The sequence below is a fragment of the Penicillium samsonianum genome (genome assembly GCF_028829775.1).
Source record: "Penicillium samsonianum strain IBT 33392 chromosome Unknown utg000001l_segment0_segment0, whole genome shotgun sequence".
Classification (NCBI taxonomy): Eukaryota; Fungi; Ascomycota; class Eurotiomycetes; order Eurotiales; family Aspergillaceae; genus Penicillium; species Penicillium samsonianum.
In genome coordinates, this window is record NW_026643259.1 from 1445876 (window position 1) to 1472254 (window position 26379).

The window sequence follows — 26379 nt, forward strand, 5'->3', positions numbered from 1 at the left end:
TCAGCTCATGCAGCCACTTTGAGCTTATCAACGGCTGGCAAGGCATCCTCCTCTTCCTCGTCATAATCACCCTTGGCCAAACCCTTCTCCCATAATTGTCGGCCAGTGAGCTTTTTCTCCTCTTTTGTGGCCTTTTTCTTCTTGTCCTCCGATTCCTTTTCTTCGCGTACCCGAAGCTCCTCGTCCTCCTGCTCCTTCTTAAACTTGGCACTCCACTCCAAGAATGACTTGACAGTGACTGCTGTGCCATGGAATTTGCGGTTCTCCTCCTCCTCTCTCTTCGCAGCGACTTGGTCCATCTCGGCTTGAATGGCGTCTGCTCGCTCGGACATAAGAAGCTCTGCGCTTTCCTTAAGTGCGCTGACCAGTGTGAATATCATCGGCATACCCAGGTTCTCTTCAATAGTGGGCTGAAGAGACTCCATCAGTAGGTCCCGGTCTTCCTGGACATCTAGCCGAGGATGCTTCACTGCATTTGGCGGAGAGGAAATGCCGAGATTTGGGCCAACATCGGGGTATTCTTCCGGGTAGGCGACTTCCAGGCATATCACAGGTTGTTCTGTTTCATCGCCGTCATATTCGAGGGCATCGAGAGTTATGGATACTCGGTACGAGGTTTCGGATATGTCTAGGTGCCGGGTCTCGCTGTGAGCAAGGATAAAAAGAAAGTTTGAGCCGTCTAAAGGCCTTGTCTATTACTTACCGGTAATTTCGTCTGGGAAGATTGAATCGAGCACTTCACGCTCCTCAATCTGGTCTTCGCGACCCATAGCTGTTGATCCGCCCGCGGATTGGAGGGGTAACGATTTGAGCGCCGGAGGTGCAGATTCTTCGGGGAACACCTCGTGTGGGGGACGAGAGTGGTTATAGCGGGACGGATTGAAATACTGTCTAAGCAAGCCTTTGAGATATCACAATATTAACCAAATCAGAAAAAAAGATCGGAGCGCAAACCAAGTCAACGCAACAAACGTCGGGGCCGAGCCGGGTCACGTGAATATATCAATTCGCCGTCATCCTCGCCGGCTTCCAGCCCTGTGGCCTCGACAACACCCTGACCCGCTCACGAATATTGAATATTCAAAGGAGAACTTTGGAAGAAACCCCAAGCTAACTATATAAGAGGAAATAGGTGTCTAGGAGGTAAAATCCCTTGTCCCTGTTCATAGATAGAAAGGTCCTCTATGTTTTATGCTTTTTACTACCATTATACCCCTAGTGGTATTTTGATAGCTAACTATTATCCTTCTAGGTTTAACCCGGGCAGGGAAAAAAAATCCAAAAAGACGTCTAAAAAGAATGTTCAAAAAGACATCCATTGGAGTGTTATCTTACATGTAACGTCCATCATCTTCAGCCAGATAAATCAGCCCCAGTGACCTCGGGATTTAATATTAATAAGCCTTACGTCGGCAAGGACGGAGATCGCATACACGGCCAACTACTCTTGTAATTATTATATCGGCTATGAAAGAAACCTTGGAAATTGCAGCGACCTAGAGCTACATCGTCGCACAGGCAGGGAAGTGGACTCCAGGGCTAGAGCTTCCACTTAGAAAGATCTGCTCGATCTTTACGATTTTTAGGGGCAATAGCGAGGCCCCAGAAACCCCAAATATCACACATGGGCATCTCTTTCTCTTCCACTTCCTCTTTCTCCTCGCCATTGTCAACAACATCCTCATCACGAGATCCTGCCTTGTGAGCCCTTCGAAAGTCAACAAAGTACCTAATTCAACAATCAGCCACAAGCCTAGAATTACGATTAAGAAGACTCGCAATTTCGAGGCATCGGAGTCCCAGATCAAGTTAGTTGCCCAGGGAAAGGAGGGCAACCATCCCAGCTTCCTCAGTTCGCGGTACTCTTTATCAAAGACCATTCGAATCTGGTCTCTCTCGGGCGTGCTGAAAACTTGAAAGAAGTTATGTAGCGTGGGTTCATATCCAGGAACAGTTGTATTATCAGCGAGACGAGCTCCAGGGACACGTTGGAATACAATATGGACAACGTAGCCTCCCGGGATAACCCCCTGTTTATCCTGGATATCCTCTTGGATCGCAAGCAGAGCAGGCGTAATAGTCGAACCTTGTTCGTGGAAGGCCTTCATAGCTTCGACCTCGCGGTGATAGCCAGCAGCGGCTTGCTTGGCTCGCTTGTTAGGTGGGAAGAAGTCAGTTCCCTTGTGGGGAACTTGGAGGTAGACACGCATGTAGGCGTCTTGGCCATCTAAGTCGCTGCGGACGCGGAAGGTCGCAAGGGCGTACGAGGGTCTATACCCATCTTGAACATCGATTTCCTCATTCTGGCGGTTTTGCTGGGAGAGCTGGGCGATGATAGTCCATTCGGTGTGCTTGGGCTTCTCAAAGGTAATATGCTCGCCCGGTAAGGGAAAGAAACCAGTTTGAGTCATGGTGAATGAGAGAGTGGTGAATGCGAGAGTTCCTAAAGAGAAACAAAGGAGGCGAGTGGTCTCTAGAATGATAGCGATGGAATTGCACAATAGTGACAATGTCTCACGCCGACAACCACGGTAATATGTAAGACAACATTCCAATCTATTTTTTGGATGTTCTTTTTGATGTCTTTTTAGATGTCTTTTTTAAGATATTTTTCTTTCTCGGTGTTACAGCTAAAAGGATAATAATCATTAGCTATAGAAGTGCCACCAGGAATGGGAATAATAATAGCACGAAGTATGTTGTAGACATGCCCGGCTTATCCATAGATCACTCTACGATGATATACGAAGGCGGTAAAGAGCCTAAATCATAGAGACTAGGGAAACGACCTAGGGAGGGACAATACTGCCCAGGTGCGGTCCCACATGCAAACCCGTCAAACAGCTCCAAAATTTTGGCGGAGGTTCACTTATTTTACTTCTCCCAGATACCCTGCGGGTTACAATTGTCAATCACTCTGCTTGATATTCCCGTCAACGACATCACCATTTTTTTTATTGAATTTCGCTGCATCCTGCCATGGGAAAGCCCAGACCGCAAAAGAAGAAGTCATCCAAACCCCGCGAAAAGTCCGTCCTCGGCCCTGGTGGCTCGATCTCGAAAGGCAACATGGCTCAAAATCCCTCAACGTTACTCGACCAAGCCACAATCCTCCTACAAACTGGTAGAGCCGATGAGGCACTCGTGGTTGCACAGCAGGCTCTGGATTTGACCGCTGAAAACACCGCCGCACAGCTTCCCGCTATTAACCTGCTTGGAGAAATCAATGTTGAACTAGGCGACATCGACACTGCTAGAAACTGCTTCCTTCAGGCTGTTCAACTCGATCAAGATGGCTCGATACCAGAATCTCAGGGCGGAGGAGCTGAGAAATTCCTGTGGCTTGCACAATTGAGTGAGCAAGGTGGAAAGGATAGCGTCCTGTGGTTCGAGATGGGTGTGGCGTCCCTCAGACAGACTATTCAGTCCCTTGAGGGGAAAACATCACCGGAGCAGGTCGCCGATATTACACAGAAAAAGGCCAAGTTGTCTAACGCACTCTGCGCCGTCGCTGAAACCTACATGACCGATCTTTCGTGAGTTTCTCTACTCTATATTCTAGATTTTATGCGGACCAACTAACATAGTCGCTCAGCTGGGAAGAGGATGCCGAAGCTCGGTGTGAAGCACTTATCACGGAGGCTCTCCTCGTCACACCCGAAGCGCCAGAGGTACTACAGACCCTTGCCTCCATCCGGATCTCACAACTGCGCACCGAAGATGCGCAAGCCGCGCTAACTCGCAGTATGAGCTTCTGGAAGGACCTGGCCCCAGAAGATCTCAAAGTTCCCGATTTTGCCGTGCGCATCAGTCTTGCACGACTCCTGATGGAAGTGAATATGGAGTTCGAGGCTCTGGAAGTCCTCGAGCGCTTGATTCTAGAGGATGATCAAAGTGTAGAGGCCTGGTACCTCGGAGGCTGGTGTCTCTTCCTGCTGGCAGAAAAGCAACAGGCACCTAAGGATGCGACCGCTGATGAGCTCGCCGAGTCCCCGCGCCATGCATCACTACATGCTAGTCGTGAGTGGCTCAAGCAAAGCTTGAAGCTCTACGACGTCCTTCAGTACGAGGATGACCGGCTCCGCGATCATGCCTTGGAGCTTGTACAGGAAATGAACAAAGAAATTGGAGAGGACGATGATAGTGAAGCTGAAGGAGAGGGAGAAGGCGAGGATTCGGATGTGGAGATCGAAGTTGACTCTGACGATGAGATGGCGGATTCATAGATACCAAAAGTGACGACCACATGAGATGATGTACATGTTCATTGATTCAATGTTTGTTTGATTTGATACCACTAGAAGTAGTTTCTTTCATTTTTTCCCAACTATCTCTTTCATTGTCAACCCCTGAACCCCAAACCAAAACTTCTTTGATATCGCCACTGCAATTCATTCATCGGTTCCGGATTAAGTTGCCTCCGGTGAGGCAGATGCCCGAATTTTTGCCAGCGCAGATTTCAAGTGCGAGTGAAAACGAGTTTGTCTCCGTGGCTGGCATCTCAAACTCCTGCAAGATGGATTTGGTACCAGCCCCAAAAGGAGAGACTTCGCTAAAGACCACCGTGGTCGAAGTGGAGGCCGTGGATATGGAGGAACAGTACGACATGGAAGACGACGCGCCGGACCTCGCACTTGAGATCTCGTCCGACTTGGAGACAGACAGTGATGATTCCGATGGATGGGATAATCTGTCTAATTGCGATGAGGCGATCCAGTTCCTACGCGATGACCAGATCCGCGACGGCCTCGGTATGTAACTATATCCACCTTCACCTCTTACCCCGGACACCCCCGCTCTCGGAGATCAGATCGAACATTGGCTAATACGCTCGCTTTTCCGTCGCAGTTCCCGGTGCCTGTACTCTAGAAGAGGCGACTGCATATCGACAGCGTCTACATGCGATTGGTAAGGCGGCATTCGTGGAAGAGACCATCCTCCGCGAAACCGTCACGGCCAAAAAGCTATGCACGGCGTTTGGAATCGCGCCCCCGGCATTCCTCGATGGTGCACCAGATGAGTCTTATCATTCTCTTCTGGCGGTCGCGATCTCGCGCGAGTTCTCCCGGAGGCCTAAGCTTCCCCAGTACAACACCATCGACGATGCTGTTCGGCTCCTTCGCGAGTCTCGGAACATCATCGTTCTGACAGGTGCAGGTGTATGTTCATATTGAAGTTTATTCCCAATATCCCTGACCCATAAGTGCTAACGGGTGTTCATCAGATCTCGACAAGTCTGGGCATTCCCGATTTCCGTTCTAAAGATACCGGGCTCTATTCAAAACTGGCGCACCTGGGCCTGAGCGATCCACAAGAAGTCTTCGATATCCATGTCTTCAGGGAGGACCCGAACATTTTCTTTTCTATTGCCAAGGATATCCTCCCGACGGAAAAGAAATGGTCCCCCACCCATGCGTTCATTCGGCTTCTACAAGACAAGGGAAAGCTGTTGACCAACTACACGCAGAATATCGATAACATTGAAGCAAATGCTGGGGTACTCCCGGAGAAAATTGTACAATGTCATGGATCCTTTGCGACGGCCACCTGCGTAAAGTGTGGGTTCAATGTCCCTGGCGACGCGATCTTCGATGAAATCAGGGCGGGAAACGTCCCCCACTGCACCGCCTGCAAGGAGAGAATCGCAGAAGAAGAACTAAAACCGCAAGGTCTTAAGCGCAAACGAAGTTCCAATGGTCAACAGAAAGACCGCAAGGTCTCTGACGACAGTTCGGATGAGGATGACTATGAAATCCCGACCCCAGGAGTGATGAAGGTCAGTGACTGTTCGGTACCTTGCTTGCTTTCTTCCATACTTACACACATTACAGCCTGATATCACTTTCTTTGGCGAGGATCTGCCCGATGAGTTTGGTGAACGTCTAATTCACCAAGATCGGGAACTAGCAGACCTAGTCATTGTGATCGGAACCTCGTTGAAGGTAGCCCCCGTAGCTGAAGTACCGGGGATCCTACCTCGCAACGTCCCGCAGATCTACATATCGCGCACTGTAAGTCATACTGAAAAACATTAGCACTGTATCATACTAACTGTGGCGTGTAGCCGGTATCACATACCGAGTTCGATATTGATCTCTTGGGTGACTGTGATGTGGTGGTATCAGAACTTTCTCGTCGGGCCGGTTGGGATCTGCAACATCATATGATACCAGGGGATGAGAAAGTTGATATTACCTCGGTGGAGGGATATGAATCACGACACGTTTTCAAGGTAGTCGGTGCATAGGGGCGGAGTTTTTCTTACTTCTGTCATAAGGGATGGCGTATCTTCGGGTTTCTGTTCATAGCTAGATGTGATGATATATCTTAGGTAGACTTAAGTCTTTTTATTTTTTGTGCGATTGTATCACACCTGGGTAGATTCCGGGTTTCATCTGTAGTTCAATCAATCGTTTCATTATCTTTTCTTGATGCTATTCAATTATCTTGTTTAACTTTACAGCCCTTTGTAATTAAATCATTTAAATCATTTTAAACATATTCCAAGGGTGCATGGCTTAATTTTCGCTAGATCTAGTATTTCAATGTTAGAAAATACAATTGTTTGTTTGTTGGAGATATAACTCCATACCTGGCTGGACACACTCAGTCTCCGTGGAGTATATTTCTGATGACCCGAAAAAAAAAAAAATCTCAACCCGCAACACCCCGCCTTGAAAGCAGCAACGAAGTACATGAACTCCCACTGAAGAGAAATCCTCAAGAAAAAACCAGACAGATATTCGTCTTGCTAGCCATGGATTATCTGGTCCGGTTCGCCCAACTCCATGAGACTTTCCGACTGCCGGAACTCCAAGCCTGTGCAACACTCGCCGGCGTGGACATCGAAATCATCACCTACAATGAATATGTATGATACCCTTCTCATCAATATCGGATATGTTCAAAATCCATTTCATGAACATTGATCTACGATGATGACAATCCCCCACTCTCTATCTGCATGATCATCTTTAATTTGCAGAAACCTGACTGACATACCTAGTCACCATACTGTGTAGTAAGACTGCCAGACGAAGCTGCAGCGCGGGCAGTTGCCAAGCGTAGTATCCTGGTCAAGGATATATTCGAGCTATGGGGCGAAGGCACCAATTATGAAGAGCTACATGCAGATGTCCATCGACGAACCCAGCATCGTTGGAACGACTACCTTGCTGTCCCATTCAAATTCACGATTGACTACTTCGCAGGATCGCGCAGTACAGTTCAGAAGGGAGAGATCATTCGATCCTTCTCATATATGGGTTTCAAAGGCCCGATCCGGCTAACAAACCCCGATGAGGAGTTTTTCGTGATGGAAGAGTACATCGACGACTTTGAAGTCTCTGTTCTGGGCGTTGTGCGAACCGATGTTCCGCGAAAGGTTTACCTCAGTCGCAAGATTGCTGATAGTTGTCGCGAGGCCGTGCTTAAATACGACCTCAAGAAACGTCGTTATATTAGCACGACTTCCATGGATGCAGAGTTGAGTCTGATTACGGCGAACATGGCTCTTGCGGCACCTGGAAAATTGTTCTTTGATCCGTTTGTCGGAACTGGAAGTTTCATAGTTGCTGCTTCGCATTTCGGGGCTCTGACCCTGGGCGCAGACATTGATGGCCGCAGCTTCCGTGGCAAAGAGAGCGGGAAATTGGGCATATACGAGAACTTCGACCAATATGGCATCAAGAGCAAATTCGTTGATACCTTCACTTCCGATCTTACCAACACGCCACTGCGGAGAACCGCCGTCCTTGATGGCATTGTCTGCGATCCGCCATACGGTGTGCGTGAAGGGCTCCGGGTTCTGGGAAATCGCAGGGGAAAACCCGCGGTCAATGTGATCATTGATGGCATTCCTGCTTATCTGTATGTTTTTTTGCTTCCATTGCCACCCACCGACTTATAGTACTGACTTTACCCTATAGCCGACCCGGTTTCATTCCTCCCAAAAAGCCTTATGGCTTCGAGGCGCTGCAGAACGACGTTCTCAACTTCGCAGTTCGCTCCTTGGTTCCCAATGGCCGTTTGTCAATGTGGATGCCCACAACGAATGACGAGAAAACCGAGTTCCCTGTTCCCATGCATCAGAATCTCGAGATCGTCAGTATCTCTGTTCAGAATTTCAACACTTGTAAGTGACAGGCCTTGTAATACAACCATGATATCGAAATGGATTGGCTGATTTTGTGTCTTATAGGGGCCCGCCGACTTATAACATACCGCCGTCTACCCGAGGGAGAATTGTCGGATATCACACTGGCCCGGAAAAAGATGGACGACGAGGGTACTAGTGCAGATGACCTCAATGCCTTCCGACGAGTGGTGCGTATTATCTTGGAGTTGATCGCTCAATAGATGGCTAACTTGTTGAACCAGCATATGCTTCGAGGCCACGGCACCAGGGTTGAGAGGGACCAAAAAAAGACAGAATAAGAACCCCGACATGACAAATCAGATAGGAAGCTATTTAGCTTACCCTTCAGCTCGGACGCTTGCAAAACTGCGTGATAGAAATCAAAGGTTATTCATAGAAAAGCCGTCTGCACAAAGTATGCTCCCCCCCCCTTTTTCTGCCGTCTAGCTAACAAACTGAGAAGGGGGAGAAAATATCTATGAAAACAGACACCTGAAAAGACCCACCGAGAAGAATCCCAAAAGACCACCAAAAACGACCACCAAAAAAGACATCTAAAAGACCATCTGAGAAGACTACCATAAAAGACTTGACACGGCCGCATAAGCGGCCGACTATTTTTGTACCTATATACAGCAAATAACCCGAAGACGAGACCGATGATCAGATGCAAGAACATGAGATAATACCAGATACAGCGTACTTCATAGCTTCCCTCGCTGGCTTCCTTCTGAAACCAAATCTGCAGCCAAGTCCACACCCTCGTCCCTATGAATTCGTTTGACTTCCTCAGCCAGCTCAAGTCTCAACTCACGAGCCAAGACCTCAGCCTCATCATCGTCGAGCTCCTCTCTCTGCCCACGGCCGAACATAGCAAAGCTTGTTCTCTGATTGGCCCCTTGAGCAGGGCGCGGGATGATGTGGAAATGGACGTGGGGTACTACCTGTGCTGCTCTTTCGCCTGTGACTCAGTTAGATGATCGTTGTTTTTCTTCTTGCATAGACATGTGATAACAAGATGCCGTTTTTCTTTAGTGACATATGATCTATCGGTCAGGGGTGTTCAACCTCCTTGAATGCCAATATTGATTGATACATCAAATACATAACAGCATACAACGTAGAAATGCTCCGTATTCAAATCCGATAAAGATCAAGGGTTTCCGAAAATGGAGAAAAGCAAGGGCAAGACATACCATTGTTCTGCACAACATTCCAATGTCTATCGGGATCATCGCCAAACACAGTCTTCATTACAACCCTGGAGAGAATGGGCAGCCATTTCCCCATCTGTGGGTCAAATCAAAGACAAGGATCAGCCAAAGAAGCATTTTTCGAATAGGCACCGATAATCTGATGGGGAATAACTACGTACCTCCTGTCCTGCTTGAACACCCATATCTCCTAGCATCTTGTAATGATTTCTTGGCGCTACAAGGACATGGCCGCGGGTAAGCGGCATAATGTCCAAGAAGGCGAGAACATGCTCGGTGGAGAGGATGATGTGGGACAATGGACCTGAATCTGGGGCAGTAGAGGCTGGATTGGATTCAGGGTCATTGAAGGGGGTTGGGGGGTATGATGAGGCGATATTGCAGAACGGGCATGGCGGGGGTGCGATGGAATCCATGACGAGATAGAATCAAATATTTATTCAGTCCGAATGTGGGTTCGTAGACCTGGTTCAGTATCAGCCTCGAAGACGGATGCATGTAACTAGTAAACAAAATGGAGGTTGGTTCCAAGATGATTCAGCGGCTCACAGAGCCCCGGGGACTAACCTTGGAAGGATCTCGGGACCAACCTCGGCTAAGCACGCCCAGGTGAGCTTAATTGGACGCATCTACAACCAACCCCAGATATACCCAAAAAAGAATAAGAAAAAAATAGAAAAAGAAATGGTTTCAATAAGCACGCCATACACACGGATCCAGTGTTAGAAATCCAACTATTTTGAACAAAACAAAAGCGGCCCAACTTGTCACTGATTACCTCCTCGACCGTCCATCCGATATCAATCTTGCATGCCTGGAAGACTCAGCTTCAGTAACCAATTGAATCTTCCAGCTGATGAATTGAGAAACACCCGAGAAACAAAAAACCATAGCCACCTTGGCTCCACAAAAGATGTCCAATCCGCAATGCCACGCAAACGTGCAAGCCTTCGGAACTTGCATGATAAACAAAAAAAAAGTGATCCAAAGGGGATAACACTGTACTGTCCAACCTAAGACAAAGGTGAATCAGGGTGAAGCAAGGTAAAATTGCGATTTGAAGGAAGAGAAAAATAGATCCCGACGCCTGCAACACGATTGACGAGAATGTAAGAGATATCAAGACAGGCGGGAGACAATGCTGATGCACGGAAAACAAGCAAGCCGAGGTTGAAGATGTAGGGTAAAAGAAGAAAACAATAGCACACAGGGCCAAGCGCCGAACACCCCATCACAGAAGACAAATGCGGAAAGCGCAGAAATTCAATCAAGTCGTCGTAAGAATATGCAAAAGGTAGTGAATACCAGCACAATGAAATGCCAACATATGTAGGAATTCGATTTCCCTGTTCAAGTCGTCGCAAGGGCCTTAGGGAGTCATGAAAGGCATCGACGTTGGCGAGACAGGAGTAGCATCACATCGTAAATGGTACAATTACTGTTCATCCTTGGCGTAACTGCTCTGCTCGGAGCCGTCGACGTACAGATGGTGATACTTCTTGGCCCATTGGCGAGTCAAGATGGAAGCTGGAAGACTGATTAGCATGGCATCTCGCCAGACAACGGAATTATCAATGTAGCTTACCCTTCAGGAACTTCTTGCTGGCGTATTTCTTGAAGAAGGCTTCGTGGGAGACAGGGCGATGGAGATAATCAACCATCAACTGGAAGACGGGATCGATCTCTTCTTCAGTGTATCCAGAGTAGTGAGCGAGAGTGGCATCCTATGATAAGTTAGTTGAGATGCGTTGAACAGGCGAAATGAAATATAACGTACCCAAGGTCCACGCTCGAGGATGAGACGTGCAAGGTACATGGCTGCGGCAGAGATGTGACTCTGGGGGAAGCCCATGAAACGGTGATCGAGGAGACTGATCTCCATTAAGTATTTGCCCAGAGTGCGGGTTTGGATATCATAGTTATCGGCCTTGGAGATGCGTCGCAGGAAGTTCATGGGGTTGGGGAAGCTCATGTTGTACTCGAGGGTTGCGAGGACGTGACGTTCGGCATCAAGAATCTCCTTATCCGAAAAGGTCTCATCGGCGACATGGCTGAAGTTGGCGACGTGAGGAGAGAGGACCTCCTCATACTTGGAGGCAATGAACATGGCGGTAACACCGACGAGCTGAAGACGATCAAGGGCGACAACTTCAGCGGACAGGAAGCGATCGATGATGTTGACAGCAAGGAACAGGGTCTCAGGGAGGAGACGGAAACGGGTGTGCACTTCGATAAGCCAGTCGACAAGGATGCCACGCATCTTCCATTCAAGGTCGGGTTGGTGGTCGATGTAATCAGGGTTGGGCAGAGTGATAATCTCAAGGTCCTTGAGATACTCGAAGATTTCAACCACGTATTCGGCAGCCATTAATGGGTCATCCAAGTCCTCAGTGTCCAGATCCTGCACAGCGTCATTCAGAGCATCCTTCACGCTAATCTCTGGCTCTTTCACTGCTGGTTCTTCCACAATCTTCTCGATGGTTCGTGTCTTCCGCTCAAGCTCGGGCTTCTTGCGGGGAGGCTCCTCCGCTGTATCCTTGAGCGACGGGCGCTTGTGGGCGTTGGCAGCAGGTTTCTTGTTCGAGTCACGGGGTTGGAGGGCAGGTCGTGTTGCAGTTCGTGAGGAGTTAGTGCGGCTGAGCTTCTGAACACCTCCAGTCTGAACAGTTGCCTTTGAGGTCAAACCAGCCTTGGCGGCAGCCGGTTTCTTCCCCGCTTTCATCTCAGCACCATCCGTCTTGTTGACATTGCTGACATCACCGAGGGCAGCACGGGGACGTTGGGATCCATTAGCCGTGGTAGTCGACGTGGTTCGCTTGGTCTGCAGGGTTTTCTTGGGTCCAGCGGCAGAGACATCGGTGCTGAGGGCAGCTGTCTTGGCCCGCGTCACACGCGCTGACGGACCGTTCTCATCGTTCTCATTCATCGTACCTCTTGTACGAAGACTGCGGGCCTGCAATGGAGTCAGTGATCAGTCTAGTGAGGTCATAGGCTACACCTAGAACTCGAGGCTATAGATCAGATATCCCGCGACCAGGATATCAAACGCGTGTTTTGGCAAGGCTAAAGATTGCTCACCTGAGGCATCGTGAAGAAAATAAAAGGAAACCGACGCGTAGGAAGGGAAGAAATGGGACAGGGATATAATGATTCTTGTCCTGCCCAGGAAATCACGTCAGCATTCCATTTGATATTACCTCGGTGGGGACCTCATACCAGAGGGTTAAGGACGAGGTGCACGTACCACGCGTGAAAATGCTGTTTTTCCGAAGAAACTACAATGCCAGTAGGCAGAGGTAGCTTTCAGACAGGTGGGGATGATATGAGTCGATGTTTACGGCTCAAAGATGACTATGTTGATGTGTATCAAGGCCGCGCAGAACCCTGGTTCCGAAGATCAAATGGCGCGCGAATCGGGGGAAAAAGATGTCAAATGATACAGAAATGATCTGGGGACACTGTACAACAGGAATCCGCACGCGATAATTTGTTAGTTGGGGAGTGGGGGGAAGATGGAAGGGTAGCTTTAACTGGAATGATGAGGGAAAAGGAAGAGAGCTTGAGGGCAAAAGGCGATGTTTGGCCCTAGTACTGTGGCCTAGCGTGGAAAACAAGTAGCCCCACTCCGCCAGTCGCGTGGATCACCTAATTGACGTTCGAGCTCCCTTTTTTTGTAAAATTTCTAGAATGAAGAATTGAGCTGAGCAATGAAGAACGGAATAGAAACAAGAAAAAGATGTGTTGAATAGGTTGAGAAAAGTAGATCCAGCAATGAAGGGAGATACGCGTGAGTATGGCAATGGGTAAATAAACTGGTTGCTCCGACAACGACGGCGTTTCGGTTTCGTATAGTATCGAATCTCATGTAACAACGAAATCACGTGCATCAAATCTGACATAAGGCGGTCAAATTCGATCCATGGATGAATTCCCGTGACCAGACATCTGCCACATTTTATGGGTTGTGGCGGTGGAACAGGCGGTGCAGTAATAAAGTCACGTGGTCAGTGAACTTTTTGTTTCTGTGGAGAGTCAGGTGCATATCTACAAAGCAGAGGAGAGGAGCTGTTGAGTCTTTGTTGGTCTGCTCCATTGACATTTTGGCTTTCATCGATCGCACTTTTATTCAATTGATCCCTTCAAACCCTACCTTTCACTTCCCTCCCCCTATCCTTTGGCAGCTATGCTCCAACCCCGAATTGCCCTACGGGGCATTCGGCTGCCCTTTAGGTGTCTACCCTCTCTGCCTTCGCCAGTTCGTGGCTATTCGACAATTGTGAAAGAAATTGAGAAGAACAAGCCCAAGCCTATCGAAACACCAGTGAACACTTTTATTGACCCCAACGTCTCGTTCGCTCCCCCCCCGGCCGCGATTCTGCTGGCATTCAGCTGCGCACCTACACTCCGCGCACCCCCGGTGTGAGACACCTGCGGCGTCCTGTGAATGATCATCTGTGGAAAGGCCGCCCGGTTCACAAATTAACGTTCCCCAAGCGTGGCCACGCCAAGGGTGGTCGAAACAACTCTGGCCGAGTCACTGTCCGCCATCATGGAGGTGGTGCCAAGCGTCGAATTCGGACAATCGATTTTCTGCGCATGGCTCCGGGGCCGCACACAGTGGAGCGTATCGAGTATGATCCCGGGCGTACCGCACACATCGCTCTGACTACTAGTAAGGAGACCGGCAAGTTGAGCTACATTCTCGCAGCGGATGGCATGCGCGCCGGCGACGTGGTCCAGAGTTATATGTCCGGAATTCCTGAAGATTTGTGGAAGAGCATGGGCAGCACTGTCGATCCCGGTGTGCTGGCGGCCAGAACCGCCTGGAGAGGAAACTGTCTGCCGTTGCACATGGTTCCAGTGGGAACATTGATCTTCAACTTGGGATTGCGACCCGGGAAGGGTGGTCAACTGTGTCGGAGTGCTGGAACATATGCTACAGTTGTGGCCAAGGGTAGTGACTCGCGCCAGCAAACGATTCAAGACGAACAGCCCGAGGCTGAAAAGAAGCCCTTGTCACAGCGTGACCAGCAGAAGCAGGAACGTCTGGCCCAGCACATTACTGTCCGTCTCTCAAGCGGTGAGACCCGGCTCATTCACAAGGACTGCTGCGCTACCGTTGGTATTACCAGCAACCCGAACTACCAATACACCCAGCTCGGAAAGGCTGGTCGCTCACGCTGGCTCAACATTCGTCCGACGGTGCGTGGTCTGGCCATGAACGCCATGGACCATCCTCACGGTGGTGGACGAGGAAAGTCCAAGGGTAACGTCGACCCGAAGAGTCCTTGGGGTATTCCGGTATGTATATCCTTTTGTTTTGCACCCTTCTGAACCTCCATGGGACTGACTCTTAATTTTCACCCCCAGACCAAATCCGGCTACAAGACCCGCCCGAAGTGGAAGATCAACAAGGCTGTTGTTCATGCCAGACCTCGCAACCAAGGAAAGCGCCGTCGTGGATACAACTAGAGATGATGCTGCTTTGCCGAAGTGGGCATTTCACTCTGCTTTGTCCGTGAACCATTTGTACCTCCTTACCCTATACCTCATCCCTACCGCGCAGAGGATGACTGTACGATATCTTTTCCTGTTTCTTGACACATTAAATGTCTCATCGTTTCTTCTACCACACGCTATTTCTTGGGGATTCTTGTTTTGCGCATCTGCCATCTGACTGAAACTCGGGCAATGGGCACTGTACAGTACGATGGCTCGAGGCCATATACATTTAAAGTGAAAGAAAATAGATTTATAAACGGCTTCATCTCTCTGCACATAGTGAATATACATAAATGTTGTGTATGATGTACTCCGTCCAGGAGGCTTATGTAAGGTCTACTCTGATTAGTTAGTCCCCAGTTGCGTGCCAAGCCTCCAGGCAGTCTCGCTGGTGCGTGGCCCTCTGCTGATCGCACCTGTCAACGCTCTTGTTGGGGATTAGAATGGAAATTCAAGCCTTTTCCATGGTTTCAATTGGAATCCGATCGAAACGAACAATAGGGGTTCTTTGATCTAGCTTTTAAAACACAGCTTGGGTCGGAATGCTCAGCCTCTCCTGATACGAACTTCCGCCATCATAGAACTTCCTTTTCACATCCCCACTTCGGCACATCTGGCCAACAGTTGGGTGTTCCTGGCTCGTTGACGCCTCAGGTCTATCTTATTTGCGCCATTCTGCCTTAAAAAAAAAAAATTGCGCCCGGAAAAACCAGACTTGGCCAAGATTAATCCGGGGCCTCATCCACTCGAATTACTCAGCTACTACACCGTGAACATCCCGAGGTCGTAACTCTGCAATCAAGCCCGCCATGGCGGCACTTCCGCCGTCCAATTTTGGTCCCGAATCGTCGCAATACTCCACAGAATTCGGCCAGTCTCAAATGGAATTCATGGCTGGTGAAAGTGGTGCCGCTGCCGAAAACACTAGCACCGGAGAAAGCAACTTCGTTCCCCGCCCCAAGCGCATCGCATGTGTTGTCTGTCGGAGGAGGAAACTAAGGTGTGATGGGAGACGACCCAGCTGTGGGACTTGCTCACGTCTGGGACATGAATGTTCTTACGATGAAGTGCGCAAGAAGAGTGGTCCCAAACGGGGATATGTCAAGCAGCTTGAAGCGCGATTAGGTACGAACTCGTTGAGAACAATGGTCGCAAATGCTGTATTGACAGTGAGCTATATCGCTAACGATAATGACTGTATCAGCTCAAGTAGAGACTCTTCTCAAAGGCCAGGATCCGGAACCCACCCAACGAACCTCCCCACCTCAACCATTGGAGAACGCATTCACAGCACCCATCGCCGATGAATCTATACTGGATTTGCCTGACCTCTCGGACCTGGGAGGTATTGGAGGTAACATGGATAGCTCATTTCCAGCTTCCACTGCCTCCGGCGCAGGCCAGCCAAGCCAAATGTTATATCCTCCGCCGCCAACTACCCAGGGTGGTGGCAACTCTCAATGGGACTTGATCAGTCTAGGACTGGAGGAGCCCCTTCCTTCACAGGACGTGATCGATGAACTGTACGTGTTCTATGCGGCTTTCTCCTTGAACTGGTTTCTAATACAATCGTATTGTCTAGGGATGCTTTATTCTTCGAGAAAATCTATCCAATGATGCCCATCATCCACCGCCCCCGTTATTATGCAGCCTTGAATCTCCCCCCTAATATGCGACCACCGATCTGCCTGCGATACATTATGTGGTGCAATGCCGCATCCGTCAGTGACAAATACTTCTTTCTACACAATCATTTCTACCAGCGGGCACGCAAGTATGCCGAGATGGACGAAATGAAAGGATTCGGAGAGAACATCGTCAGTTTAGCACATTGCCAAACATGGATATTTATCGGCACATATGAATTCCGAATGATCTTCTTCCCACGCGCCTGGCTGAGTGTTGGTAAAGCTGCAAGACTAGCACTGATGCTGGGATTGAATCGGCTTGATGGTGTTGGTCTCGACGTCAAACAATCCATTTTACCACCGAAAGATTGGACAGAACGCGAAGAACGTAGAAGAGTCTTCTGGGGCGCCTTTGCCACAGATAGGTATTCGAGCGTTGGAACCGGTTGGCCCATTCTTATTGATGAGAACGATGTCAGTATTTCTTTTGTGAACCCTCTTCACGGCGTAGATGGCGATATGCTGACAACAATCAGATCATGACCAACCTACCCGCATCCGAAGAATCCTTTACCAAGAGCAAGCCACAACGAACACTTCATCTGAACGATATCATTACTGGAGAGGGTGTCTCTACACTAGCCCCTTTTGCATGCGTGATGGTTTTGGCAAGTCTTTTCGGTCGCAACCTTGTACACATTCATCGGCCTCAGCCCCAAGACAACGATCATGACCTCAATGGGGAGTTTTGGAAGCGCCACAGAAGCCATGATAACATTCTTCTGCACATTTCGCTCTCGTTGCCTGATCATCTTCGACTTCCAAGTGGTATGTCGGACGTGAACGTCATTTTCGCCAATATGAGCATCCACACTTCAACCATATGTCTTCACCAAGCGGCAATATTCAAGGCCGAAAAGAACAAGATGCCGAATCAGATTACGACCGAGAGCAAGCGCAGATGTCTTGTCGCCGCGAACCAGATTTCTAGTACCATGAAGATGATCAGCCATGTTGATTTGACGAGCGTGAGTTTCTATTGAGCTTTCTTGCCCAAAATCATTTGCACTAACATCTTGCAGCTAAATCCTTTCATGTCATTTTGTCTCTATATTGCTGCTCGTGTCTTTGTGCAGTATCTTAAATCCCGACCAGAGGATTCGAGTGTTCATTCCTCGTTGCAATTTCTCGTCTCCGCTCTGAACGCCATGAAGAACAAAAACCCTCTGACCGAGTCCTTTCTTGTTCAATTGGATGTTGATCTTGATGGAACTGGTATTCGCGCTTTGGACGATAGACAGAAATCCAACACGTGTGCTGCATATTCGATGGTAGTAGGTTTCCCTGGCTTGTTCCCCAATAACTAATCGAAGCTAATCTCATTTTCTCTAGCAACCATACTGCCACGATAATGTCGACTGTACTCCTATTTACAACCTCCGCCAAACACAAGGGGCCGCAAAGGAGGTGTCTCCACAATACAATACCAATCGCGGTGGCAGTCAACAGCCTATGCCTGCCAGTTTGACGACGTCCCTCCCTAGCCGGAACAGGGACTCAACGACACAGCCCGCCGCAGGACCAGTCTATAATGGCGATGACACACGTCACTTTTTCGGAACTTCCATTCAGGCGACAGGTCCAAAAATGGACCAAGCCGGGCCACCAGGGGCCATTATCGATTTGGACATGGATTTTCCGCCTGATTTCGGCAACCTCAGTGACAGAAACAATCCACCATCAGACCATCCCACCCCCTCAACGTTGAATTCATCCTCCAACACCTCCTATTCAATCAACGGCGCTGACGACCCACCTCCCGGAAACAAAAGCCAAAAGACAAACCCGGTATATCCGAGTCAGGGGTCGGCCCCGCCCTTTGATAAGGTCAATCCAAACATCATGCCACAAGGAAACACAAACCCGCAAGCCACTGATATGGGTTCTATGGCTGGTCGTTTTTATCCCAACAGCTCTGATAGCCCGTCAGTTGGCACAGGAGCCTCGGGAATATTCTCCATGCCTTCTGCGTGGGACCTTCCAACCCCAAATCCAGAAGCGGGCAATGAGGACTTTGGCAATCTGAACATGGAGAATTTCAGTGAATCTCAATGGGCCCAAATGCTGAATACTCAAATCCAGGGTGAAAATGCGGCCAACAATGGCTGGGACAACTGGCGGTCATCGTGAGCAGAGAAATACGTGGTGGAATATAATTTCTTACAAAAGAATCTTGGTTGGAAAGTCTCCGATGTCAACAACTCATCAAGCTTGAGATTGTTGCAACAAATGAAATCTCTCATGTTGCCGTTGGACGAACGACATTGGGGCTTCGTGTTTCCTCGGCGTGCTCAATGTCCGAGCTCCTAGGCTCTCAATAATTAGGAAGACCCATCGACGCCTTTATCAATCCTGGCTAGGGGTCTTGCATGCGACTCGAAACAGGTCGTCATCCTATTGGATACTTCTTTGTTGCTTTGTTTTCCCTTCCCCGCCCCAGGCTGAGATTGATGTACGTGAGGATTCGGTCTCCTATATTGGGGTCACTTATTACGAGATCTTGGGCTGAGTACCTTTCTTTCCCTGGGGGTCGATATATCAACCACGGAACTGGCAATTCTCTTCTTGCTACAATGTTCGAGTAAAGTGGCAGCTTCACAAGCTTCCATCAAGCTCTGCTTTTGAATGATTAAATGACGAACGAATGAACGGTCTTTTTGGGGCGGAACTCTTCTCTCTTGGATAGCTACTACGGTTGCAATTGGAGTATTTGGGGCCTGTCAATTCATGTTAATAACCAATCGCTACAATATTACATCGAAATCTTAAGAAATCTATTGATCTTACTTAGCGCTCCTTTGGTCTCTTTTTTCAATACGTCCATTCATGATAATTTTTGATAATAATCTAGATCATAGAGGTTAGGGCAAAAAAAAGCTTGCTGAAGAAGTACAACATAATGCTCGAGATTACAGGCCACCACCAGCAGCACCGACAATCTTCAAGCCTCCAGCACTAGAGCTACCAGGTCCATCAGTGGTAGTCGAGTAAGCCAGCCAATAGCGAGAGGGATGCCACGCAACAGCAGAGACACCAGCATTGATGCCAGCAGTAGGAATTGTGTAAATGCTATCACCAGACTCAGCATGGAAGATCTCCAGTCCATTCCCACCACATCCAAGCTCGTCGCATGCGCCAACAATGTAGCGGCCATCGAAGCTCCAGCTCACGCCACGAATAGCACCACCATTCTCACTGGACAAAGTGCGACGGCAGATCCAGTCGGTTGTGTCCCAGAGGGAGATGAGAGCGTCGCTTCCGCCAACTGCGAGGTATCGGCCTGTTGGGGCAAGCGCAATTGAAAGGCAGGCCGAGGTGTGGGCGTTGAGGGTGTGCATAATATCGAAGGAAGGGTACGACATTATTTTGACCTTACCTTCACCGGTTGTCACGAATACATGCTGCTCCGGACGTTCGGGTGTCGGCATGCACCAGGAGAAAGTTGTTGCATTTGTTTGGACGGTCTGAGGGTGAGGGTCGAGAGCTGTGTATGTGGTTGCGCCGGGTGTAGAGGAGGGGAGGTTGAGGGCGTTCACGCCATCGGGGTGGGTGGTAGGAGATGATGGGAATTGAACGGAGACAGGGATTAAGGTGTCGTCCTGTTCACATAGTTATGTTAGTGACTATATCATGAGAGATATCAAGTCTGCAGAGTCGCAGCGCTGCATGAACTTGATTACCTTCTTGCCAACGATCATTGTGCTGCCGTCAGCAGACCAGGAGAGTGTAAATGCTTCGCCGCCGACATCTAGACGGCTCACACATGTCTTGGAGCGCACATCCCAGAAGCGCACTGTACCATCGGCCGAACAACTGGCCAGCTCCGCATCGCGAACTGGGTTGAAAAGAGCTTTCTCAATACCAGCTGTGTGGCCACGCAATTCGGTAGAGTATCGTACATGGGGACGTTCGGGGTTCCAGATTCGTAGAGTGCGATCTGCTGAGCCAGTCGCAATCAGCTGGCCCGTGGGGTTCCAAGCAAGAGTGCGAATCCTGTGGTTCCAGACCATTGTCAGTAAATGAACGACAGCCCCTGGCGCAAAAACCAGACTTACGTGTGAGAGCCTGGTCCCTTGGAAACAGGATCTAAGTAGTTTTGGGTCTTCACACTCCCAAACACGAATGCAAAGTGATCCTTGTGTAGGAGCTCGCGACGCGAAGCGGGTGCCATCTCTTCGTCTTCCTCCTCTAGCAATTGGCGCGAGACTGGATGTCTACCTGCATTCGAACCAGCGGCAGAAGCAGCAGCAGAAGTAGAAGCGATAGGACCTAGCAGGTTAGGTTGGATGCTATTCGAAGAACGATGGACCAACTGAATTGGAGAACACTCGGGTACCGCCTTTGGGTAGCCCGATATTGCCGGGGAATCCTTATCGGGTGTTGCCGCCATCACGAGGTTCGCCTCAGGCACCCCACGTTTTCTGCTGTATTGTATTGGGTTTTGCGTCCAAGTTGGGTTTGAATTGCCAGAATGTTGGCGGAAAAATCGGGATAAAAGGAAGCAACAATTAAGATGTCAGTGAGCTTTTTATTTGGCTGGGTCTGGCGGTTTCCCACCTATAGAGAAGAAATGCGTTTTACTACTTACAAGCAACACCGCTGTGAAATATGGCATAGGCATGTTCAATGTTGCTTAGGTTGCAATTGATACATTTTAGTTACATTTGACCTATTCAACACACCCTGTTTCTTTTCAAAGCTTTATATTGTATGTCATAGGTACTGTTCCGATGCATTATCCACCATATATTCTAATTGACAGTGCATTTTGTTCGCGCTATATATACATGGTCGCATAATAAAAGCTATTGGAGCGAATTTCACTTTAGAAGAACTGATACTGAGCTTTATCTAAGTTCAGATGTCTCTTACAAGTTGATATAAGAGCAAGGCTACATTGAGCCATGATACTTGTTACAATACCGAGGCCGTTAATATTTATTGATACATTCTGCCTTGAATTCACATAAGCCATTCAGACTCGATATATCTAGATTCTGTATAATATTCCTACATGGTTACCTAGACCTTGTTAAAATACCCCAAATTCCAATTCAACACCTGAATGTGGAAGGTTTGATAGCTGCAGCCTTATGGGTCCGATAAGCCCGAGCTTAATCGAACCTCACCCTTCGGCTGAAAAATTGACACTTCAGAACCCAAGAGCTTCGATTGTCAACTTTAAGCATCACTTCGAAGGCTATCAGAGACAACATGTTTGAAGAAGTGGACGATACATCGCGTCGTGAAAAGTGTTTCACAACCATCGCTCAACTGCCGGCATTCATCGACTCAAAGCAGATCCCTGGCAAGAGATCGCCCTTTTCTACGATTCAAAATCATGCATTTGTACACTCAGTAGGTGGCTTGTGGCTTGCCTTGAGAGGTAAAAGTCATTTGACTGATCATTGCGTATAGGTCGAGGTTATCTTCCCAAGGGAGCTCTACTCACAGATCAAGCCGTCGCTCGAGACCAAACTAGAAAAACCTCGATATGCACGAGTCTTCATGGCTCCTTCGGCTCTGCTTGAGCATGATTTCTTCAATACATATATCAAGTCAGGTATTTTTGTCTTCGCCAGATTAGTCTAAAAGCTCTTCCATATTTGAGTGGTCATCAGTTGCACAAGCTTCGGACAGCTTTTGTGCCCAGAGAGTGCAATTTTTCGAAAACGGCAATCTGACTTGGGGTATAGGTAATATTTTGATGATCTCTGAAGGACGCTCGGGATCCGATAATGTCTTCACACTTCAAGATGGTTCGTTCTCCTGAAGCTGCGGCTGGAAGAGTCTTGCTGTTGCGGAACCGAGAGTTGATTCAAATGGAAATAGGCGTACTTCGAATGGAACTAGGAAAGGAGATCTATGAGCGAACAGGTCTCACGGGCAAGCCGTTCCGCAGCGGCGGCAGAAAGCATGCAAAAGAAAGATTCTGTGTGTACAACCAGAGCAAATGGGCTGGTTGAACCTTTACTAATCATGTCGTCAGTGGTTGAATTGAACTTACGGCTGCCCTCGATGCTACATGGCAAGAAAGGCTTCGAAAGAATCGTACGGGCATTCACCAATGTTCTGACTCAATCAATGGCCTGGCTCTTCCACGACCTGGAAAGCAACCCCGGTCTAGATGAAGGTGATCAAGCCCCCGAACCCTAAAAAGGAAATATCAGCAACAATATACTAAAAGTCGGATCAGGAAACAAGCCGATCAATAAGCTTCAACCACAGTTGATAACCTGTGAGCCACAGGAAATTGATCACGAGCAAATAATGACTCCGCCGTTTTACAAAAACGGGAAAGTACTCGAGGAAATGTCGGAAGGTGATCTGCAGGAACATTGTGGCTCCCTATCCGAATGGCTTGCCATGGTTCAGATGGCATCTCCGCGATTATCTGGGGAAGATGACGTCGATCCGTACCTGAGTCGGTATGCGGTTCCAGACGCAGATGAAAGCCAGGCCTCTGATTCGATGAGCTTAAAATGGCATGGTTTGATATCGTCCCGTTGGATCATGCGGCTGTTCCTCAATATGTTGTGAGTCCAGAATATCCCTTGGTATAAAAGTCTGGTTGAGAGCTGACATTGTCCAATGGATAGGCAAAGCACCAAGGCTAGCAATCTATCCTGGTTTGCGCTTGCCGTCGCTACTCTGGGCAAAGAAGCTGTGGAAGGAAGGGACGGATTCACGGTTATGGTCCTTCCTAGTGGACAATCCAGTGGACAGCCCAGTGTATCCATCGAAGAGTCCCAGGTGAATGGTGAAGGAACCACTGAACCTGGTGGTCGTGTTACTTTATGTTGGGAGTTGATGGGGGCATCAGTGACCGAACCCTGACCTAACCCTTTACCCTTTGTCGCCGACCCAAGTACCCCATGGGGAGCTTAAGGCAGGGCTTCATCCACGCAACCCCCATGATCTTGCCCTGAACGAGGGCACATCACGTACCTTACCACAATCCCACAATCCCCTATCACCCTTCATCCTTCCTCGTTCTTTCTTCCTTCTTCTTCGTTCCTCTCTCCTTCTTTCTTTCCCCATACCCCATACCTCTTTCCCATCATTACATTTTGTTACCCATCCATCCATCATTCATTCACTACAAAATACAGTTAGCTATTCCATAGTCTTTGCTCTCCGAGTCCTCCACTCGCTCAGCAATTGACACACTTCATCCAGCTTTTTCAAATTTCGTGTTTCTGCACCTTCCTTGACTCTACAACTCTCTGTACTCTCATTTTCATTCATATTCATCCCATCATTCGTTATGGAGCCTACTGTTGTGGAGCCTACCGTTATGGAGCCTACCGAGCCTACCCAATTCTTTACCGACGCCTTTGTCGATGTGCCCCGTGATGAAGAACCGAAAAAGGCCATGCCGGGCCTCGATGAATGGAAAGTACCTGAGATAATTTCTCGCGCAGATGGCTCCTGCATGTCTATTTGGGAACTTGCTCGTGCTAATGGTAACTACATCCCCTGGTTTAGGACCATCGAACTAAACTAACTTATGTTCTTAGGATATCGCTTCGAAGGAGACCCCGATGAGGCTCCCGGCTCGAATTTTGACAAGGCCTTTGTTGAACTTGGGGTAGACCCTGTCATTGGCCCAGCAACCCAGGATCACCTGGAGCTTGGCCTTGAATCATCTAATCCCATCGTGATTGATGATGTGACCCCACTGAGCCCTTGCACCAACCAGCCGGGTACAGTCTATCCGCTGGATACCCTCAAGTCTCTCGAAAACGCCGACCTGGGTCCTCCCCTTGCAGTCGTTCAACTTACTCCCGCTACTGATGCCCCGGTTATCAAAAACGCCCCGATCATCATTAATCCGGCTGCCAAAGTCGCTCCAGCCAAAGCCGCTCCAGTCAAAGCCGCTCCAATCACTCAAGTTGCTGCAGTCACCAAAGTTGCTACTGCAGTCACTGAACGCGCTCCGATCGCCATTGATCCAGCTGCTCAAGTCACCCCCGCCATTGATGCCCCGGTTACCAAAGCCATCCCTCCAGTCAGCCACATCACCCGTGTTGTTCCAGTCGCCAATGTTGCTCCGGTCCCTCAACGCGCTCCGGTCATCCTTGATCCAGCCTTCCAAGTCGCTCCTGCCACCTCCAGTTCAGCTGTTGGTACGGTCAAGGTCTTTGAGTTGTCACGAGGCAAATCGCGCCCTCAACCTGCTAAGCGACCGCCCAAGCAGAAAGCCAAGCGGGTTCCCAAGAGCAAGCAGGATGACGAGCTACATAAAAAGCAGAAGAAGACAAAGGCACAAAGCACTCCAAGCAAGGCGAAGGGAAACACAACTGCCCCAGTGACACCACCTCAGAAGATTGCGCCTGCCCCGACGACACCCATGCCTGCCCCAATGAAACCAATGCCTGCTCCAATGACTCGTTTCCCTGCCCCGACTCCTGTCCCTGCCTCGATGGCTCCAGTGCCAGCGGCCCATCCCAGCCAAAATCAGCTGCTTCAACTCCAACAGCGTCTTCAAAGTCAAGAGCACTATCTTCGTATTGAATGGCACCAACTTAAGCAACAGGAAGCCCACCTGAAACAACAGCAGCCCGGAGATCCAAACCAGCTCCAGATCTACCAGCAGCAGTGTCAGCTTCAGAAACAGCAGCTTGACCTGTGCCAACGAAAGATCATGCAGCACAAACAGCAAGTCCGTCACTACCGGTATCAGCAACAGCAACAGAATGCAATGCAACAACCCCAGCAATTCCAAACTGCAGCGGCTCAGCAAGTTCAGCAGCCCACCCAACAAATGCAGGCAGTTTACTCCAGCCCTCTCAAGGAGCGCATGCAGTCTGTGATGCAACAAACCCAGCAAATCCACGTTACAGCGGCCCAGCAGGTTCAGCAGCCCACCCACCAAATGCAGGGAGCTTACCAGCAATTCCCAACTACAGCGGCCCAGCAAGTTCAGCAGCCCACCAACCAAATGCAGGGAGCTTGCCAGCAATTCCAAACTACAGCGGTTCAGCAAGTTCAGCAGCCCACCCAACAAATGCAGGGAGTTTATTCCACCCCTCCCAAGCAGGGCATGCAGTCTATGATGCAGCAAACCCAGCAACTCCAGGCTTCAGCGAGTCAGCAAGTCCAGCAACCCACTCACCAAATGCAGGGAGTTTATCCCACTCCTCCCAAGGAGCGCATACAGTCTGTGATGCAGCAAACCCAGCAACTTCAGGCTTCAGCAGCTCAGCAAGTTCAGCAGCCCACCCAACAATTGCAGGGAGCTTATCCCACTCCTCCCAAGGAGCGCATACAGTCTGTGATGCAGCAAACCCAACAACTCCAGGCTTCAGCAGCTCAGCAAGTTCAGCAACCCAACCAACAAATGCAGGGAATTTATTCCACCCCTACCAAGGAGCGCATGCATTCTGTTTCTTCCCTTTCCCCCGCTACGCCCAGCAAGAGAACCTTCCAGTTTATGGAAAACATCGTGCCTAGCAATTTTGTGGCCAACCCAAACAATCATGCCCGATGGACTGTTAGCCCTAATGGCGACCGAACCTACTTGAACGGACCCAAGGCGAAAAAGGCACGAGTCTCTACAAAGTAGAATCGGGAAGAGATGGTGTTTGTCTGGCACACCGTGGATTTTTTGGAAGGATGATGATGAACTAACGGATGTCTTTGAGGAGAAATATCGGAGGATGTTGAGAAGGAGGTCTTTGCTCTTGTGATGTGTATTTTGAATTTCGAAGGAGGATTTGTTCATCAGGGGGATTCTGACCACGGTGTTGCAGTAGGTACACATGGATTGTAGCCTACATGAATACAATTTTCTCGTTTATCAATTCCTACTGTAGATTCGATTAATTGAGAAGCG

At 49.0% G+C, this 26379-nt stretch overlaps 12 protein-coding genes across 12 annotated transcripts; 7 read left to right on the forward strand and 5 right to left on the reverse strand.

Moving 5' to 3' along the window:
* Nucleotides 1-5: 5 nt before the first annotated feature.
* Nucleotides 6-770, reverse strand: N7471_000573 (RWD domain-containing protein; the record flags this gene model as incomplete). Its single annotated transcript, XM_057273294.1, has 2 exons — nt 6-628; nt 704-770. The coding sequence occupies 2 exons, from the start codon at nt 768-770 to the stop codon at nt 6-8; spliced, it is 690 nt and encodes a 229-aa protein (XP_057141473.1).
* A 769-nt stretch (nt 771-1539) lies between these two features.
* Nucleotides 1540-2411, reverse strand: N7471_000574 (uncharacterized protein; the record flags this gene model as incomplete). Its single annotated transcript, XM_057273295.1, has 2 exons — nt 1540-1698; nt 1764-2411. The coding sequence occupies 2 exons, from the start codon at nt 2409-2411 to the stop codon at nt 1540-1542; spliced, it is 807 nt and encodes a 268-aa protein (XP_057141474.1).
* Nucleotides 2412-2894: 483 nt separating this feature from the next.
* Nucleotides 2895-4323, forward strand: N7471_000575 (ACL4 family protein). Its single transcript, XM_057273296.1, has 2 exons — nt 2895-3536; nt 3596-4323. Exons 1-2 carry the CDS (start codon nt 2980-2982, stop codon nt 4224-4226), a joined length of 1188 nt encoding a protein of 395 aa, XP_057141475.1. The 5' UTR covers nt 2895-2979; the 3' UTR covers nt 4227-4323.
* A 109-nt stretch (nt 4324-4432) lies between these two features.
* N7471_000576 (putative histone deacetylase SIR2) lies at nt 4433-6361 on the forward strand (the record flags this gene model as incomplete). Its single annotated transcript, XM_057273297.1, has 5 exons — nt 4433-4751; nt 4849-5159; nt 5225-5776; nt 5832-6011; nt 6065-6361. The coding sequence occupies 5 exons, from the start codon at nt 4433-4435 to the stop codon at nt 6245-6247; spliced, it is 1545 nt and encodes a 514-aa protein (XP_057141476.1). The 3' UTR covers nt 6248-6361.
* Nucleotides 6362-6668: 307 nt separating this feature from the next.
* Nucleotides 6669-8436, forward strand: N7471_000577 (tRNA (guanine-N2-)-methyltransferase; the record flags this gene model as incomplete). The annotated part of the gene is made up of 5 exons (XM_057273298.1): nt 6669-6871; nt 7007-7869; nt 7929-8134; nt 8201-8325; nt 8380-8436. Exons 1-5 carry the CDS (start codon nt 6758-6760, stop codon nt 8434-8436), a joined length of 1365 nt encoding a protein of 454 aa, XP_057141477.1. The 5' UTR covers nt 6669-6757.
* A 405-nt stretch (nt 8437-8841) lies between these two features.
* On the reverse strand, nt 8842-9767 carry N7471_000578 (HIT family protein; the record flags this gene model as incomplete). The annotated part of the gene is made up of 3 exons (XM_057273299.1): nt 8842-9098; nt 9334-9427; nt 9513-9767. The coding sequence occupies 3 exons, from the start codon at nt 9765-9767 to the stop codon at nt 8842-8844; spliced, it is 606 nt and encodes a 201-aa protein (XP_057141478.1).
* Nucleotides 9768-10786: 1019 nt separating this feature from the next.
* Nucleotides 10787-12438, reverse strand: N7471_000579 (B-type cyclin nimE; the record flags this gene model as incomplete). The annotated part of the gene is made up of 4 exons (XM_057273300.1): nt 10787-10878; nt 10937-11075; nt 11129-12304; nt 12430-12438. The coding sequence occupies 4 exons, from the start codon at nt 12436-12438 to the stop codon at nt 10787-10789; spliced, it is 1416 nt and encodes a 471-aa protein (XP_057141479.1).
* A 1096-nt stretch (nt 12439-13534) lies between these two features.
* N7471_000580 (mitochondrial 54S ribosomal protein uL2m) lies at nt 13535-14823 on the forward strand (the record flags this gene model as incomplete). Its single annotated transcript, XM_057273301.1, has 3 exons — nt 13535-13768; nt 13846-14652; nt 14722-14823. The coding sequence occupies 3 exons, from the start codon at nt 13535-13537 to the stop codon at nt 14821-14823; spliced, it is 1143 nt and encodes a 380-aa protein (XP_057141480.1).
* An 839-nt stretch (nt 14824-15662) lies between these two features.
* On the forward strand, nt 15663-18671 carry N7471_000581 (putative C6 transcription factor Prf; the record flags this gene model as incomplete). The annotated part of the gene is made up of 6 exons (XM_057273302.1): nt 15663-15978; nt 16058-16376; nt 16436-16955; nt 17018-17509; nt 17564-17815; nt 17874-18671. 6 exons carry the CDS (start codon nt 15663-15665, stop codon nt 18669-18671), a joined length of 2697 nt encoding a protein of 898 aa, XP_057141481.1.
* A 779-nt stretch (nt 18672-19450) lies between these two features.
* N7471_000582 (uncharacterized protein) lies at nt 19451-20931 on the reverse strand (the record flags this gene model as incomplete). The annotated part of the gene is made up of 3 exons (XM_057273303.1): nt 19451-20140; nt 20222-20534; nt 20597-20931. The coding sequence occupies 3 exons, from the start codon at nt 20929-20931 to the stop codon at nt 19451-19453; spliced, it is 1338 nt and encodes a 445-aa protein (XP_057141482.1).
* Nucleotides 20932-21755: 824 nt separating this feature from the next.
* On the forward strand, nt 21756-23378 carry N7471_000583 (ribonuclease P protein subunit p40; the record flags this gene model as incomplete). The annotated part of the gene is made up of 7 exons (XM_057273304.1): nt 21756-21899; nt 21960-22104; nt 22238-22300; nt 22374-22475; nt 22531-22674; nt 22738-23077; nt 23141-23378. 7 exons carry the CDS (start codon nt 21756-21758, stop codon nt 23376-23378), a joined length of 1176 nt encoding a protein of 391 aa, XP_057141483.1.
* A 430-nt stretch (nt 23379-23808) lies between these two features.
* Nucleotides 23809-26109, forward strand: N7471_000584 (uncharacterized protein; the record flags this gene model as incomplete). The annotated part of the gene is made up of 2 exons (XM_057273305.1): nt 23809-24007; nt 24062-26109. The coding sequence occupies 2 exons, from the start codon at nt 23809-23811 to the stop codon at nt 26107-26109; spliced, it is 2247 nt and encodes a 748-aa protein (XP_057141484.1).
* Nucleotides 26110-26379: the final 270 nt, after the last annotated feature.